The 14,489-nt window shown below is 38.5% G+C and overlaps 1 protein-coding gene across 2 annotated transcripts in view; it reads right to left on the bottom strand.

The window, feature by feature from the left end:
• Positions 1 to 1,571: 1,571 nt before the first annotated feature.
• Positions 1,572 to 14,489, bottom strand: part of DCAF17 (DDB1 and CUL4 associated factor 17) — a 35,629-nt gene continuing 22,711 nt past the window's right edge. For both annotated transcript variants that reach the window (XM_008576532.1, XM_008576533.1), the window contains exons 9-14: positions 13,841 to 13,983; positions 8,232 to 8,341; positions 6,954 to 7,044; positions 6,039 to 6,119; positions 3,189 to 3,344; positions 1,572 to 2,417 (exon numbers count right to left, since the gene is read on the bottom strand). In XM_008576532.1, coding sequence (XP_008574754.1) covers positions 2,277 to 2,417; positions 3,189 to 3,344; positions 6,039 to 6,119; positions 6,954 to 7,044; positions 8,232 to 8,341; positions 13,841 to 13,983 — 722 coding nt within the window. In that variant the 3' untranslated portion in view covers positions 1,572 to 2,276. The remainder of the gene's footprint in view (positions 2,418 to 3,188; positions 3,345 to 6,038; positions 6,120 to 6,953; positions 7,045 to 8,231; positions 8,342 to 13,840; positions 13,984 to 14,489) is intronic.

The following is a 14,489-nucleotide window of genomic DNA, read 5'->3' as shown; positions in this document are numbered from 1 at the left end:
TCATCAAAAGAAGGCAATGACTTGAAGGAGAAACTCAATAACCACCTTTTAAAAAAAATCTCTGACAGGATTGAAGTCTAAAGACATCCTATTCTGAAATACTCTTGGAAATGGGCGAGTAAACATTCTGGGTTACACAGCACTGTTATCTGGTTTGAAACTCACACAACATTGGTTTCTTTCATTTCTTTGGCATTTTCACTCTCCTCTTACCAGACTTGTTCTTTCAAGGTGTAAATTTATTGGGAGGGACTGTCTAGATAAAGCTAGTGTGTAATTGAAAGTTTGAGGCAATATCTAACACATTGTAATCATAATCATATCTCTAAAATGCTCTGAAAGCTTCAGATATTATATTAAATAGTACTGTTAAATATATGTAAAATGAGAATGGATATTTCAATTAGTAGATATAAAAGTATTAAAATTTAATATATGAACATAATTTTATCATCTTGCTCATGAGGTAATCACTTCTACTTTCCCAGATGGTTATTATACACAGGACAGATTTAGAAAGATGTGTTTTTAGCCCACATATAAATATTTTCCCGTATTCTAAAATATTATTAATCTTATTTTTTCTAATACAAAAGAGAGTTTTAGGTTTGCTCCCTCTATTTCTTTTAAATTTACACATCCTGCCACTAATTCCTTGACTTTTGGAGTAGCTAACCTCTCTCTTCCCAGTCCTGTTGATCAAAATAAACTTGATATTTATTTGCAAACTTTCAGGGCAGAACTGGAAACAATTCACATCATTCTTAACATAGGATCAAGTCAAAACTGAAAGAAAAATGGAAAGATTTTAACATAAATCATCCAAACTAAAATTTCATATTTTAACCTCAAATTTGAATCAGCAATGATTTTTACTATTTTTTTTTTTTTTTTTTTTTTTTACTTGTTATTCTTTTGAGGCCGAAACAGAGAAATGTGCTGAACATGTGGATTGCAAGCAACTGTATTTCTCAAACAGGAAGCACAACAAACATTCTCCCCTTTTACTTAGGTTGCCTTTATTTAACATTCTGCACAATGATTATGGGTTCATATTTAGATCTAGTCTAACAAAGAAGGAAAAAAACCTCACTTCATAATTAAGTTAGCCAAAAACTTTCTCTGGCTAATCTGGCAATTCCCAAGCTGGTAAGAACTCCTCTTGGGGCTCTATCTACTCTTCTACAGGGAAGAGAACTGGTGCAGGCCAGGGTACCATTATCTTACTGCATAGGTATGAAGATACTGCCTAAACAAAATTGGAAGATTCACTAAATAAATAGAATGGTGAAATGAGAACAACGTACTTAGATGTATTAAAAGCTAAATAGGCTACTTATTAGAAAAAAAATTCACTTAACATTTGCTTGGGGTAATAAGAAAACAACTTTAATCTGGGGCTAACTGGTTAACTCAGTTGATTAGAGCGTAGTGCTGATAACACCAAGGTTCAGGGTTTGATCCCTGTACCAGCCAGCTGTCAAAAAAAAAAAAAAAAATCTGCTTGGACTCTTTTATATCAGTCTATAATAGAAATACAAGTATTTAATGGAAACATCAAACCAAGAGAATAAGGGAATTAAAACCAATACTTTATACTATATACAAGTACAAAATATATATACATATATAAGGGTTTTTTTAAATTGTGATGATGCATTTTTGGCTCAAAAGTATGCTTTCATATTATACATCTCATTTCTCATTCTTAAGCAAAGTTTGATACAGAGGATATAGAATTTTTTATGTGTTTCTTCTTTATTTTTATTTTTATGTCTCTCTCCTAGCTTTACCAATCAAAATTCCATACCACCCTTTAAGAACCGTGTTAATCATCTCCCCATCAATGACCCTCTCTTCAACAGATGGAATTAACCTGTCCTTCCCTGTTCTCCAGAATTTTATATTTGCATTACTGCCTAGCTAAAAGCTCCAAAATACTAGACTTCTTGGGACAGCATTCTAAAAAACCTCTACATATAAGTCTGGCCAGTTAGCTCAGCTGGTTAGAGCATGGTATTATAACACCAAGGTCAAGGGTTCAGATTACCGTATGGCCAGCCGCAAAAAAATGAACAAAAAACCAAAAAACCTTTACACAGAATGAAGCCTTCAACACCTTCAATGGCAAGTTTAAAAAATAAGTCACGGTTATCTGAAGTCAACATAAGACTTTTTCTAGAAAATATGCCATGCAGATAATAAGAAGGAGGAATGGACACAGCTGTTGGTGTGTCTGGCTAAAAGTCTCTTAATTTACAATTATCTTGCTCTTTTTAACAGCTTCTGTTTATGGTTTCTTCTTCTTCCCCAGTGTCACATACCATCTGGTAAACATAGCAGCTGAAGACCCTGTTGGGTTTCTGTTCTATGTGTAGCACCAAGTCTCTGTCAAAATAGACTTCATGGCTATATGTCTGTAACAAAAACACAATCATATGTAATCTCTTTTTCATGTAACCATATTCACCAACATATCACTAAAATAACACAATACCTTTAGGAATCTTCAAATATGCATTTGGAGGCAAAACAGTAGTCAGAAACAGATTTATTCTTTATTATTTGTAGATATGCAGATTACTAATGAAAAAAGCATTGTACAAAATATAGAGAATGAAAAGAAATTTAGACTCAGGAGTCTGAATACTCAGATTCTACTGCCAACACTGGTACTATCTATCTCACTGTGTGACAGTTTGCTAGAAGCTAAACCTCTCACGTTCTCCATTGATTAAAAACAAGGTATAGATAAAGTAATGTCTACTGATCCTTATAATTTTATAATCTATAACAGTTGGAAGGGCATACAAACGTTCTCAAGAGTGCCTGGAAACCCTACATGCTTAGATATTGTGGGGATTCATTGCAGTATTCATTTTTTTTTAAGTGTTACCAAACCTAGAATTGGGAGAAAATCAAAGACTATGGTAAGGAAATAGAAAGCATGTGTCAGGAAAACAGATAGTTTTATCTTTAAGGCCACTGGTAAGAAGGTATCGCCTAGTGCTGAGGGGAGGAAGGCTTAAGAAATACTCATTTTGTCCTGTGTATAGGACAATAACCTCTTTCATGTATGTCATCACTGGCATAGGAGAGTCTGGACATGAACACAGTAACATCTGTTCTGATAAACCGTATCTATAAAGAAAACTCTTATAACTTTGTATTTTGTGTACTCTACTCACCACATCCCACGACTCCACTAGTGGAATGCTTTTAAGTAAAGTTCCATATTCATTACAGTGGAAATCCAAGTGAGCTTTTCCTTCAGCATCTATTTGAGTAACAGCTACCACGGAAAGCAAATCCAACTCATCTTCATAGTCCACAATTTTGAAAGTCTCAGGAATAGGTGGATAAGGGAGAGGAAAAGAAGTGCAAAATTCAGTTATTCAGGTTAGAATTATTACTACGTTTATAATTTAACTATTCTATTACAAAATATGGGAGAAGAAAGAATGAATGTGTAGGAGAATAGGTAGATATGCATCTCTACTTATATGCCTGGTAGAATATCAGTCCCAAGATTTTCAAGAGTTAAGCAGTACCCTACAGATTTTGGCTAACAGAACCAAGTCTATGTAGATCTCAGCCAAAGTACAACTGAAATTCTCTACAACGACAGCAAAAAAGAGTTTCTCCGCATTCAAAAGAGGCATTCAACTGCTGCCTCTAAAATGCGTGTTCACTGATTCCCAAATAGGACTAAATATATGAAGCTCATTTTTGAAATCTGAAGACTGCTGAGTTCTGTAAGTTCTCACAGCAGAAAAACTGTCATTTCAAGAAGAAATGATAGCTCATCATGTACTAATTATGACTCTATTTGCCATTCTTTTTGGTTTTTTTTTTTTTTTAAAGCTTTTCAGTTCCTTAAAGAAAGCAAAAATGGCTGCTTATACTTGAGGGAGAATACCAGGAACTGAAATCCAACCCTCAGAACAGAATGGGGACAAGAGAGGTTAGCTATGGTGAAGAGAAAAACCCCAGAACTCTATCTCAAGAAAGAAAACCTGGGGGCCGGCCCGGTGGCGCACTGCTACAGTGCGCCGCTTGGGAGCGCGGCGGCGCTCCCGCCGAGGGTTCGGATCCCACATACAGACCGGTTCCCGCTCACTGGCTGAGCGAGGTGCAGGTGCAACGCCGAGGGTTGCGATCCTGTTGCCGGTCCTGGTCCGGTACGGGCGCGACACTGAGGGTTGCGATCCGTTGCCAGACACGAAAAAAGACAAAAAAAAAAAAGAAAACCTGGGACTCCAACAGCCTCACAGGGGAAGACAATGAGTGGCCAGCCATCTAGGGGTGACCCACAGGAAGGCACACCTTTGCTCAGTGCCTGGCATCAAACTTAACCACAGCGTTTCTTAACCACCATGCACTAATTCTTCACCTACATTTGGTCAAACTGCTCCTTAATCCATTTATACTTTCTGCCATATTTACCACCTTATGACACAAAAAATTTACATAGGTTTATGAGGGTACTTCAAAAGTTTGTGGAAAAATAGAATTAAAAGATAATACAAATCTTTCCATGAACTTTCTGATGATCCCTGTATTACCTATGGTCCCTTTTTATTTACTTTTTTGCCTTAATTTTACCATGGCCAAACTTCAAAGAGTGACTTCTTGTCTGGATGTCAGTGATTTTCAACTTTTCCTTTACAGGCTAAAAGATTTTGTTTTCTAATCTCACAATATATGGCATCTCTCTTTTTGCTATCATCTCTTCCCCCTTAACTATTCATACTATCTTTCGGTAATTTTAGTACATCTTTCTTCATAGTTTTATATACAGTGTATATAAACAAAGCTTTCTGCTTTGTTCTCAATAGGTTTCTATGGTCCAAAAGAACATTTTTTTTTGAGAGCAGCCACATACTAGGCTACCTCCAACCTATTTCAAAAGATTTTCGAAAACTGTCCTGGGCCGGCCCGGTGGCGCACTCGGTAGAGTGCGGCGCTTGGGAGCGCGGCGGTGCTCCCACCGAGGGTTCGGATCCCATATAGTAGACCGGTCCACTCACTGGTTGAGCGTGGTGCGGGCGCAACACCGAGGGTTGTGATCCCGTTGCCGGTCGCGGTACGGGTGGGCACAACACCGAGGGTTGCGATCCTGTTACCGGTCACGAAAAAAGACAAAAAGGAAAAAAAAAAATGTGACTACATTTTGGGCCGACCCGGTGGCGCACTGCTACAGTGCGCCACTTGGGAGCGCAGTGGCACTCCCGCCGAGGGTTCGGATCCCACATACAGACTGGTTCCCGCTCACTGGCTGAGCGAGGGGCGGGCACAGCACCGAGGGTTGCGATCCCGTTGCCGGTCTGGTCCGGGCGCGACACTGAGGGTTGCGGTCCGTTGCCGGACATGAAAAAAGACAAAAAGGAAAAAAAAAAACTGTCCTTAGAAGACTACTGTAATATTTCTACCTAGAAATGGTCACACTAACAATAGTTATATTATCTAAATGGATTTAGTATTTATACAATGGTTATATATTTGAAGCATGATCACTGCCAGTTGATTTCATAAGTATTTCCAATGCCTCTTTAAAGGAAAGAGAGAAAAATGTATTAGGTCAGTGACTGGCAGTGCCAAGTTGAGAACAAAGGCTAAACTGATTTACCACAACCTCACTCCCTCCTCTGGCCCATGAACACTAGCAAACATATCCATGCCTAGTAAATAAAAAATAAGGCAAAAGCCATAAAGTCATTCGGATATAACTCAAGAATTTTCTATTAAGAGATTTCCTGAGAAAGCTTACACATCAGCAAAACAAAACAAACAAACAGTGTTTTCAAATTATTTTGGTCCTATGAACCTTTCTGCAAACAAAATCTTATGAATAATTCCAATATGAAAAGAGGATGGTGGTGCTGCACAGGTTGAAGTAGCACACATAATCTTACCTACTCAGCCTTCATGGAACCCTTCACCCCTGATCTCTACCCCAGGGTCTGGGAAACATTAATTTGAAATGCACCATGTAAGTACACATTGCTTTGGTTTGTTATCTCTGACTAAAGTAATACCTCTTGTTCTGGGTCATCATCCAGAAGGTTAAAAGTTTTTTTTACCACCCGTCCAGAAGCTGTGACAGTGAGGTTTTCATTCTATCATACAGAAAGAAATAAAAAGATGTGACAAGTTCGATTATAAGCCATCAAAGGCAAAATTGTATTAACAAATTTGGTGAAACTAACCAACTCTTCTCCAACATCCACAATTCTTTCCTCAACTGAGAAAATTCTAAATCAGTTTCTGATCCTCTAGTTAGTAAAAATACTTTGTTATAGTAAAGTTTTCAATACCAGAATAGGCAGAAATAAAGAAAAGATTATAGATTTGCTGATTCACTCGCCCTTTTGACTTTTATCTTAGTATAGTAAGCAAATAAAAAGTGAATCTGCTTTTAGAAACTTCTCTCCCCATCATTTTCTTCATGTTAATTTATATACTTAAAGGAAAAGTACCATCTGGAGTTAAAATATGGTATGTGATTTTTATTTTATTTTATTTTGTTTGGACAGCTAGCTAGTACAGGGATCTGAACCCTTGACCGTGGTGTTGTAAGGCTGACCACTAAACAACTGAGTAAAACGGCCAGCCCTGATATGTGATTTTTAAAGATTTATTTATACCCCAACTAACCCTAATTTTAATTATTTAGACCCAAACGTTGATAATTAGTCAATAAAAATTTAAAGAGAAATCCAAAAAAGAAAAATAACCAGAAGATAAACTCAATATGATCAACTCTCTTCAAATCTCACATGCATCTGGGGCTAAGGATGGCTACCCACGTAGACAAACTGAACAGACTATTATGACTATTATACAATTGTGTTGTTGTTTGCATCCACACTCAAAGGCAAACACATTTGCATATTATATTCTTATACGAAAGACAATGATATACAAAGGATTTCAAAATACTCCTGACTTACTTTATTCTTCTCCCTGTTGGCCAAAATGACAAAATCTTCAGAGATCTGATGCCGAGAACTATTATTTTCTATTTCACTCAGCTTTAAAACTCTGAAAAGGGAAAAAAGGATTCTAAGAACCTACTACCTCAAAACACCATCAAAGTGCCAAGTTGAACTACTGAAATGAAACTCAGCAAATGAAAATTACAGTAACAACACTGACTTAGTTCACCCTTTTTCCTGATTAGTCTGCAATACTAATGTCTGATCACTACATGCTCTTCTCCATGCTTAAAAGCCCCTGAGACTTCAAGAGTACTCTTTGTGGACCTCATTTTCTTAAACTCAAACTGAAATGGGTGATAACAAACATTAAAAAGATCAGTGGTAGTAAACATTAAAAGTAAGTTTACTGGGGCCGGCCCGGTGGCGCACTGCTACAGTGCGCCGCTTGGGAGTGCAGCAGCGCTCCCGCCGAGGGTTCGGATCCCACATACAGACTGGCGGCTCACTGGCTGAGTGAGGTGTGGGCGCAACACCGAGGGTTGCGATCCCGTTGCCGGTCCCGGTCTGGTACAGGCGCGACACTTAGGGTTGCGATCTGTTGCCGGTCACGAAAAAAGACAAAAAGGTAAAAAAAAAGGTAAGTTTACTGAAGCTGAACCACAGTTTAAGATGTTTTGTAAAAGTTAATAAACTTATTTCATTAAATCCTTTCATCTTCTTTATAATAGATCCAAAGAGGTAGACTGACTATCAAGAAGCATAAAGAATAAAGAAGGTAAACACTTTCTTATTCAACAAATACTTACTGAGCATCTACTCTGTACCAAGCACTGTGCTCAGTGCTGGGGTTACAGGTGTCAGCAAAATAGACTCTTTCCCTGTCGTTATGGAGCTTATGATAACAAAGCTAGATATTTAAACAATCACACAAGGAATTAATTAAAATTGATCTAAGTGCTACAGAGGAAGATTACAAAGTAGGTGCAATGAAAATATGATGAGTGAGCAAATCTAACAAGGGGTATCAGGGAACGTCTCTGTGAAAAAGTTACGGTTAAGCTGGGCCATAAAATATGAACAGAAATTAGGCAGGAGAACAGGCAGGGGAAACAGACTCCAAGCAGAGGGAACGGGTCCTCAACTTTCCGAAAAGACAGTAAGACTGAAGCAAACTGAGTGGGGAAAGGATTTTTCAGACCATGCTAACTATGTTGGTCTTTATCCTAGCAACAGGAAGTCAATAAATGCTACCAAAAGCTTTATCTTTAAAGTGCAATTGAAGTCACTCACTTGACTTGATTTGGGCCAACATGTATTATTCTACCAGAAGCATCAGGATGGAAATAGATCCAGTCAGATTCTAGAGAACAACACTCCATTTCCTGGATTCCATTTTTTGCCTGAAGTTGGAAAAACAATTAAAGACAAAGATAAAGAGAAAAATCAAATAATTTTTCATTCTGACACCAATGATAGATCAGTAAGTCAAAGGTACAGAGAAGAAAAAATGTTAGTTAAACAGGGATATATATGAGGGCTGAATTAGGACACTCAAATTTGAAAAATTCATAATATTTAAATTCAGAAATTTCATAGATTTACTCTGTACCATACATCATGCCTCACAAATAATAATAACTGTTACCATATCTCAAGAATGCACTGTGCGTCAGGGACTTCATTAGATGCTTTACACTCACTATTTCCTTTGATCTTAATAACATTCAAGGCAGGGATTGTTATCACCATTTTATGGATGAGGAAACTGATACACAAAGAGAGTAAATAATTTGCCCAATGTTTTGAACCTACTAAACAGCAGACCTGATTTCAAAATCCAGAGACTTTCCATTATATAACTCTGCCATAATTATTCACATGCAATTCCCCACAACTTTTTCCTCCATTCCCCATATCCAACAACTTGTCCATCAGAAAAGCAGGTAACACAAAAACAAACATGTAACCAAACCTGAAGTCTTAGACACAGGTCATATAATCTCCTTGGACAAGTCAAATATCAAAGTGTAATGTTTGAGGAAACAGTCTAATGGCTGCTTAGCATTTAAGGTAGAAAGATTTATTTCATTGTAGTATATTTAGACATTAAAATAAAGAAGAAAACCCTCTATGATGTGTGATCATATGTACATAAATGTTTTATCTTATGCATAGGAATACTGGCAACTAATACCAGCATGGATATAATTAACTTCACTGGCTTTATCCAAGTCATTAAATTTCTTTAATTTCTCCAATGTAAAATGAAATGATACCATCTTTCCTATTAGATACTGAAGTTTATTAATTCCATTAGCATATATTGATAGGCTACTATGCTCTAGGCATCACAGCAGGCATTTATACCTAACATGAATTAAACACAATCCTTGTGGATGAGGGGCAAGATGGCAGACTAGAGGTGCCCAGGGCAAGTTCCCCCAACAGAAAAGGATTAGAACAACTAACAGACAGCTAAATATTGACAGAAGCATCTGTGGAAGAGTGTAGGAGTACAGCAGGACTCTGGTGAGATCCCTGGGGAGCTCAAAAGCCCAGAATGGTGGCAGAGGGAGGAGAGAGAGGCACATGGCCTTAGACACCATGTCTCTGAGACCAGGATCAGAGCAGGAAGAATTTTCCCTTGCAGTGAAAAGGTGCACAGAGGACCCACACCAGTCCCCATCCTCACCACAGAGGCCAGCAGATCCTCTGGCAGGACAAGCCCAGAATCAAGTGTGGAGATCGTCCTAGAATACACACATCCCTCCAGAATGCTAGTACAAACTGTGCTCTCCCCACTCCCACCTTCCTGACCCAAGTTGATGCAGGACTGTGCCATCTTGAAACCACAGCCATTATGGAAGCATGTGCTGCCCTGGGGCTAGTAGCCATGTGCCTCCCCAGCTTTAAGGCTTTGCCTTCATCCCAGCACACTCACATGAGAGACTACAACGCCCTGATCCCAGCAGCTTGAAGCCTAGGCTCACAGCAACTGCGACTCTAGTTCTGCAGTCCGGGAAGCCAACTTTAGTCCTGCTGAACTGACATACCCCCACCTCCCATACCCATGTCCCCACATCCCCACATCCTGGAGCAGAGATCATAAAGGCATACCCTCCTCAGGCAATCTGACCCCCATTCCTCCCTGACCCTAATCCCTGCCAGCTGACTGGGTTGGGTGTGCCTGAGCCTCCAGCCCTGCCTAGTGGCCTTGCTCACTTCCTGAGAAGCAGCTCAGCAGCTCCACCTTGTCAGTCCAGCTCCTGAACTACAGAGGGAAGCACGACCTTGCATCGGGCCCCAAAACTGGCACAGTAGAAAGGCCACCAGGAAACCTGCATACGACTAGCCCACCCAAAGTACACCCATGCTCCTGGCTTAGAGAAAAAGTTCAGCTGTCATGCCCACAGCTAAGAGACCCCCTCGACGCCCTGAATCTTTGAACCATCACATGCACATGCATCCAAGTGAGAAACAGACTGGCTGATGTGTCACTGGCAGGCCCACCCCTGTTCAGAGAAGCAGCACGATGACCCTGCCACTGGTAAACCTGTCCCAGAGACCCTGACACACCATACGCCCACACCCCCAGCCTGAGAATCAATTCAGCAACTGCATCTCCAGTAAGCCAGCTCCTGAGACGACTGACCAATAGGATGCATGTATACAACCCCAGCCTGTGAACCAACCCAGCGATAACTACCCCAGCAAAGTTGTGCCACTGCTGCCACAATCCTCCAAAACATAGGTCACTGAGTCACCTGCAGACACAGTGAAAGTGGATTATAGTTGAAGAAAATCTACACTACTGCATCCATTCAGAACAAAGCCACTGCACTCTACCCAATTGACGCCCTAGGACACATTTGCAGGTCTAGGGTGCCTACACTACTGCATCCATCTAGAACAAAGCCACTGCAGTCTACCCAAATGACACCCTAGGACGTGTTTGTAAGTGAGAGTCTTTTTCCACACAAGCCACTCTACAAAACTCAAAATGGTGACTGTTCCACCAGATGCACAGATATCTATGCAGGGAAACAAAAGACATGAAAAAATAAGGTGACATGACACCTCCAAAAACACAGAATAATGCTCTAGAAACTGATCTCAAAGAATCAGATATTGCCAACTTGCTGGAAAAGGAATTCTAATTAATTATCTTAAGAAAACTGAGATACAAGAAAATATGGACAAATGGTTCAACAAAATCAGAAAAATAAAATAATCCTTGCCATCAAGAAGCTTATATATAGTCTGGGGGATGCAGAAACAAACAAAATAATAAGGTAGTGTAGAAAATGAAGTGATGAGCCATGCACAGGATATCATTAAGCACTCAACTCAGGTGAGCAGAATTTCAGACAGAAAGAGCTTGAACTGAGCCTTACAGGATAAGCAGAAAACAGCTAGAAAGAAGAGACAGCAAAATCAAAATCACAGGAGTGTTAATCAAGATAGCATGTATGTACATAAGCATCAGTAGCAGCCAAAAGTAAGTACAGTGTCCATCTATGAGACTGGAAAGGCAGGCTGGGGTTACATAGTACGTGCTTTGTGTGCCATGATTCAAAAGATTTTGGTACTTAACACATTTTATGCATAAAATGAGTTTCAATTTTTCAAGAATTTTTACAAGTATCCTAATTATTTCTAATAAAAATGGTGGTATTATTACATTTTACACATCAGAAAATTAATGCAATTAAACATCTTGGTTGTAACCATTGAAGTTAATGTATCCATAATGGTATTAGCTCCAGATGCTCATTTGTTTAATATAAAACCTGTACATACTATACATATCTTTCTTTAGAAGCTGTTCTCTTTATTATAAATATCTAAATATAACACATACACACAAAATTTTTTTCTCTGTGTTAATTACTAGGCATTATTATCAGTTCCTGTAGTTATTATATAATCAAATGCTAGATCTTAACTGTCAGTTTAATACAGAAAGCTATGAAACATTTTCTGAAATCTGAAGTTTGGTTGCTTATGTGTTTCGGGATTATCCACTCTGCTGATTGACAGGTGGAAAGGTAATGGGATTATGTATCATTAAGGCAATCTCATTGCAATAAAACTGTCTAGCAAAAAGACTGAAAATTTCCCTTGGATTTGGAATTATTTATGAATATTCTGAAACAGATATGACTAAATGTTGTAACTGGTTGTAACAGAAGAAGAAAACATGATAGGCATGCTTGATATAAATGTTGAAGGCTTTTATTTACATAGTTGTCCCTTGTTATCCTGGAGGATTGGTTCCAGAACCCCCTGCAGATATCAAAATCTATGGCTGCTCAAGTCCCTTGTATGAAATGGCATAATATATGCATATAACTATGCTTATCCTACTGTACACTTTAATAAATCATTTCTAGATTACTCATAATATCTAATACAGTGTAAATGTAAGAGTTATTATACTGTATTTTTTATTTGTATTATTTTTGTTGTATTATTATTCATTGTTTTGGTTTTTCTGAATACTTTCGATCCACAGTTGGTTCAATCTGTAAATGCAGAATCCATGGATATGGATATATGAGGGTACTTCAAAAAGTTCATGGAAAAACAGAATTAAAAGATAATATGAATCTTTCCATGAATTTTTGAAGACTCGTGTGTGTGTGGGTGTATGTATATACATTTTTATATATATATATATATATATATATACATTTACATTTATATATATATATATATATATATATATATGAAAGAATATGTATTATCATATTCTTATGTGAGAAGAATATGTGCCAAATGTTCAGCATGTGAACTACACAGGGTTTGACTGGATGCAAAAGTTAAGTAAAAAAGAGATATGCTAAGTGCTGGTGGCTGAAGGATGTCCATTGGCTGGAAGGTGAACAATCAAACCAAGACTTGTAATGGTGAGAAACAACCCTAGAGAGTCCTTTGTAAAAGAGGATGTCATTGGGTTGGGCCAAACTGGAGTTGCCACATGTGATTAGTAAATAAGAAAATGGAAGGGAACAATGCTCCTACAAGAGAAAATTAGAAGACATTATACACATGATATCAAGAGAAGTAGATAAATGGACCAAAGACTGTGCTGATCTTCAAAGTGGTAAAAGGTGACCTGTAACTCTAAAAGCCACTGGAGTGAGGTCCTGGAAGAGATGGGTGTAGAATAAGCTGAGGCTGTCTCAAGAAAAGCAAGTTGATCTGATAAATCAAGAGGTTCCATAAATAAACTAAACTAAATCAGCAATACAAAACAAAAACAGAACCCCCCTCCTCTGTGGACTTACTCTTTTGCACTTATCTCAATCACTGTACTTAATACACTGCATCTTATTTCTCTATGTTTTCTTTCTTTTGAGGGTGTAAGCAACTTGAGAGAAGAAAATGTGTCCCCAGCCACATCTGGCACATGATAAGCACTCAGTAAATATTTATTTAAAGACAAATCAATGCCTAAATCACATTTTTTTAAAAAATGAAGAAAAATGAATTCAAGGGTAGAAATTTCTATTGTTTTACCATGTACCATTTCTTCCTACTCTGCCATAAAAAAATTAAGACTATCTTTGAAAATTCAGTGTTTCATACCTACAGTGTGACCACCAGAGTTCTATCCATTTCTGCTCTGGAAAGCAAATAGCAACAAACAATGTAGAAGCAAAACCAACACCACATTCCACCAGCAACTTCAGAGGCAGACTGAACATATTCCATCAATGATTACCATTGTGGAGCTTGAGAAATGTTTTATGTGGGATCTCTTGATGGGAGACTGGTAAGTAAAAAAGCTAAAATAAAGAGGCAATTCTTAGGAATGTGGACCTATTAAAGAGATAGAGAATAAAGAATTTCTGATACAAATTTACTACTAAAAAGTCTGATCACTCATGATTTACCAAGGAATTGTCTTTTAAGGCACATATATGGAAAACTCCTTTCTGTTTCTTCTTATTAGGTGTTATGATGTAGTGCCAAGGATGGCCTCCAATCTGAAAAGCACTCTCCAGGGATGACACCTCAAAGAGCAGTGGTGGCGTGTCTGTAGAGATAGGCAAAAGGAATTTATTACCTTCTCTGTTTGGACCATTCATTAACTGAATTCAAAACTTTTCTTTGCATGCATCATCTATGAATTTCTATTAATGAAAAATTACTATGTTCAACAAAATACAATATAATCAGGAAAAAGGCTTACTGCTAAAAAAAAGAAAAAGCTAGTAGGAAACAAATATTAGGCTATAGGTCAACTTTCTGTTTTCAGGGTAAGTATGTGTGGCCTCCAGGTGAGCAGAGATAAAAAGTGGGCTTATTTTTTTTTTTTTTTTTGTCTTTTTCCATGTCCGGCAACGGATCGCAACCCTCAGTGTTGCCCCCGTACTGGACCGGGGACCGGCAACGGGATTGCAACCCTCGGTGTTGCTCCCGCGCCTCGCTCAGCCAGTGAGCGGGAACTGGTCTGTATGTGGGATCCGAACCCTCGGGCGGGAGCGCCACCGCGCTTCCCAAGCGGCCCACGATCCAGGGCGCCCCCCGGCCCGCCCCAAC

This window comes from Galeopterus variegatus, unplaced genomic scaffold, assembly GCF_000696425.1.
Source record: "Galeopterus variegatus unplaced genomic scaffold, G_variegatus-3.0.2 Scaffold1363, whole genome shotgun sequence".
Lineage (NCBI taxonomy): Eukaryota > Metazoa > Chordata > Mammalia > Dermoptera > Cynocephalidae > Galeopterus > Galeopterus variegatus.
Note: the sequence above shows the minus strand (reverse complement) of the source record. Positions and strands in the feature narration are given on the sequence as shown.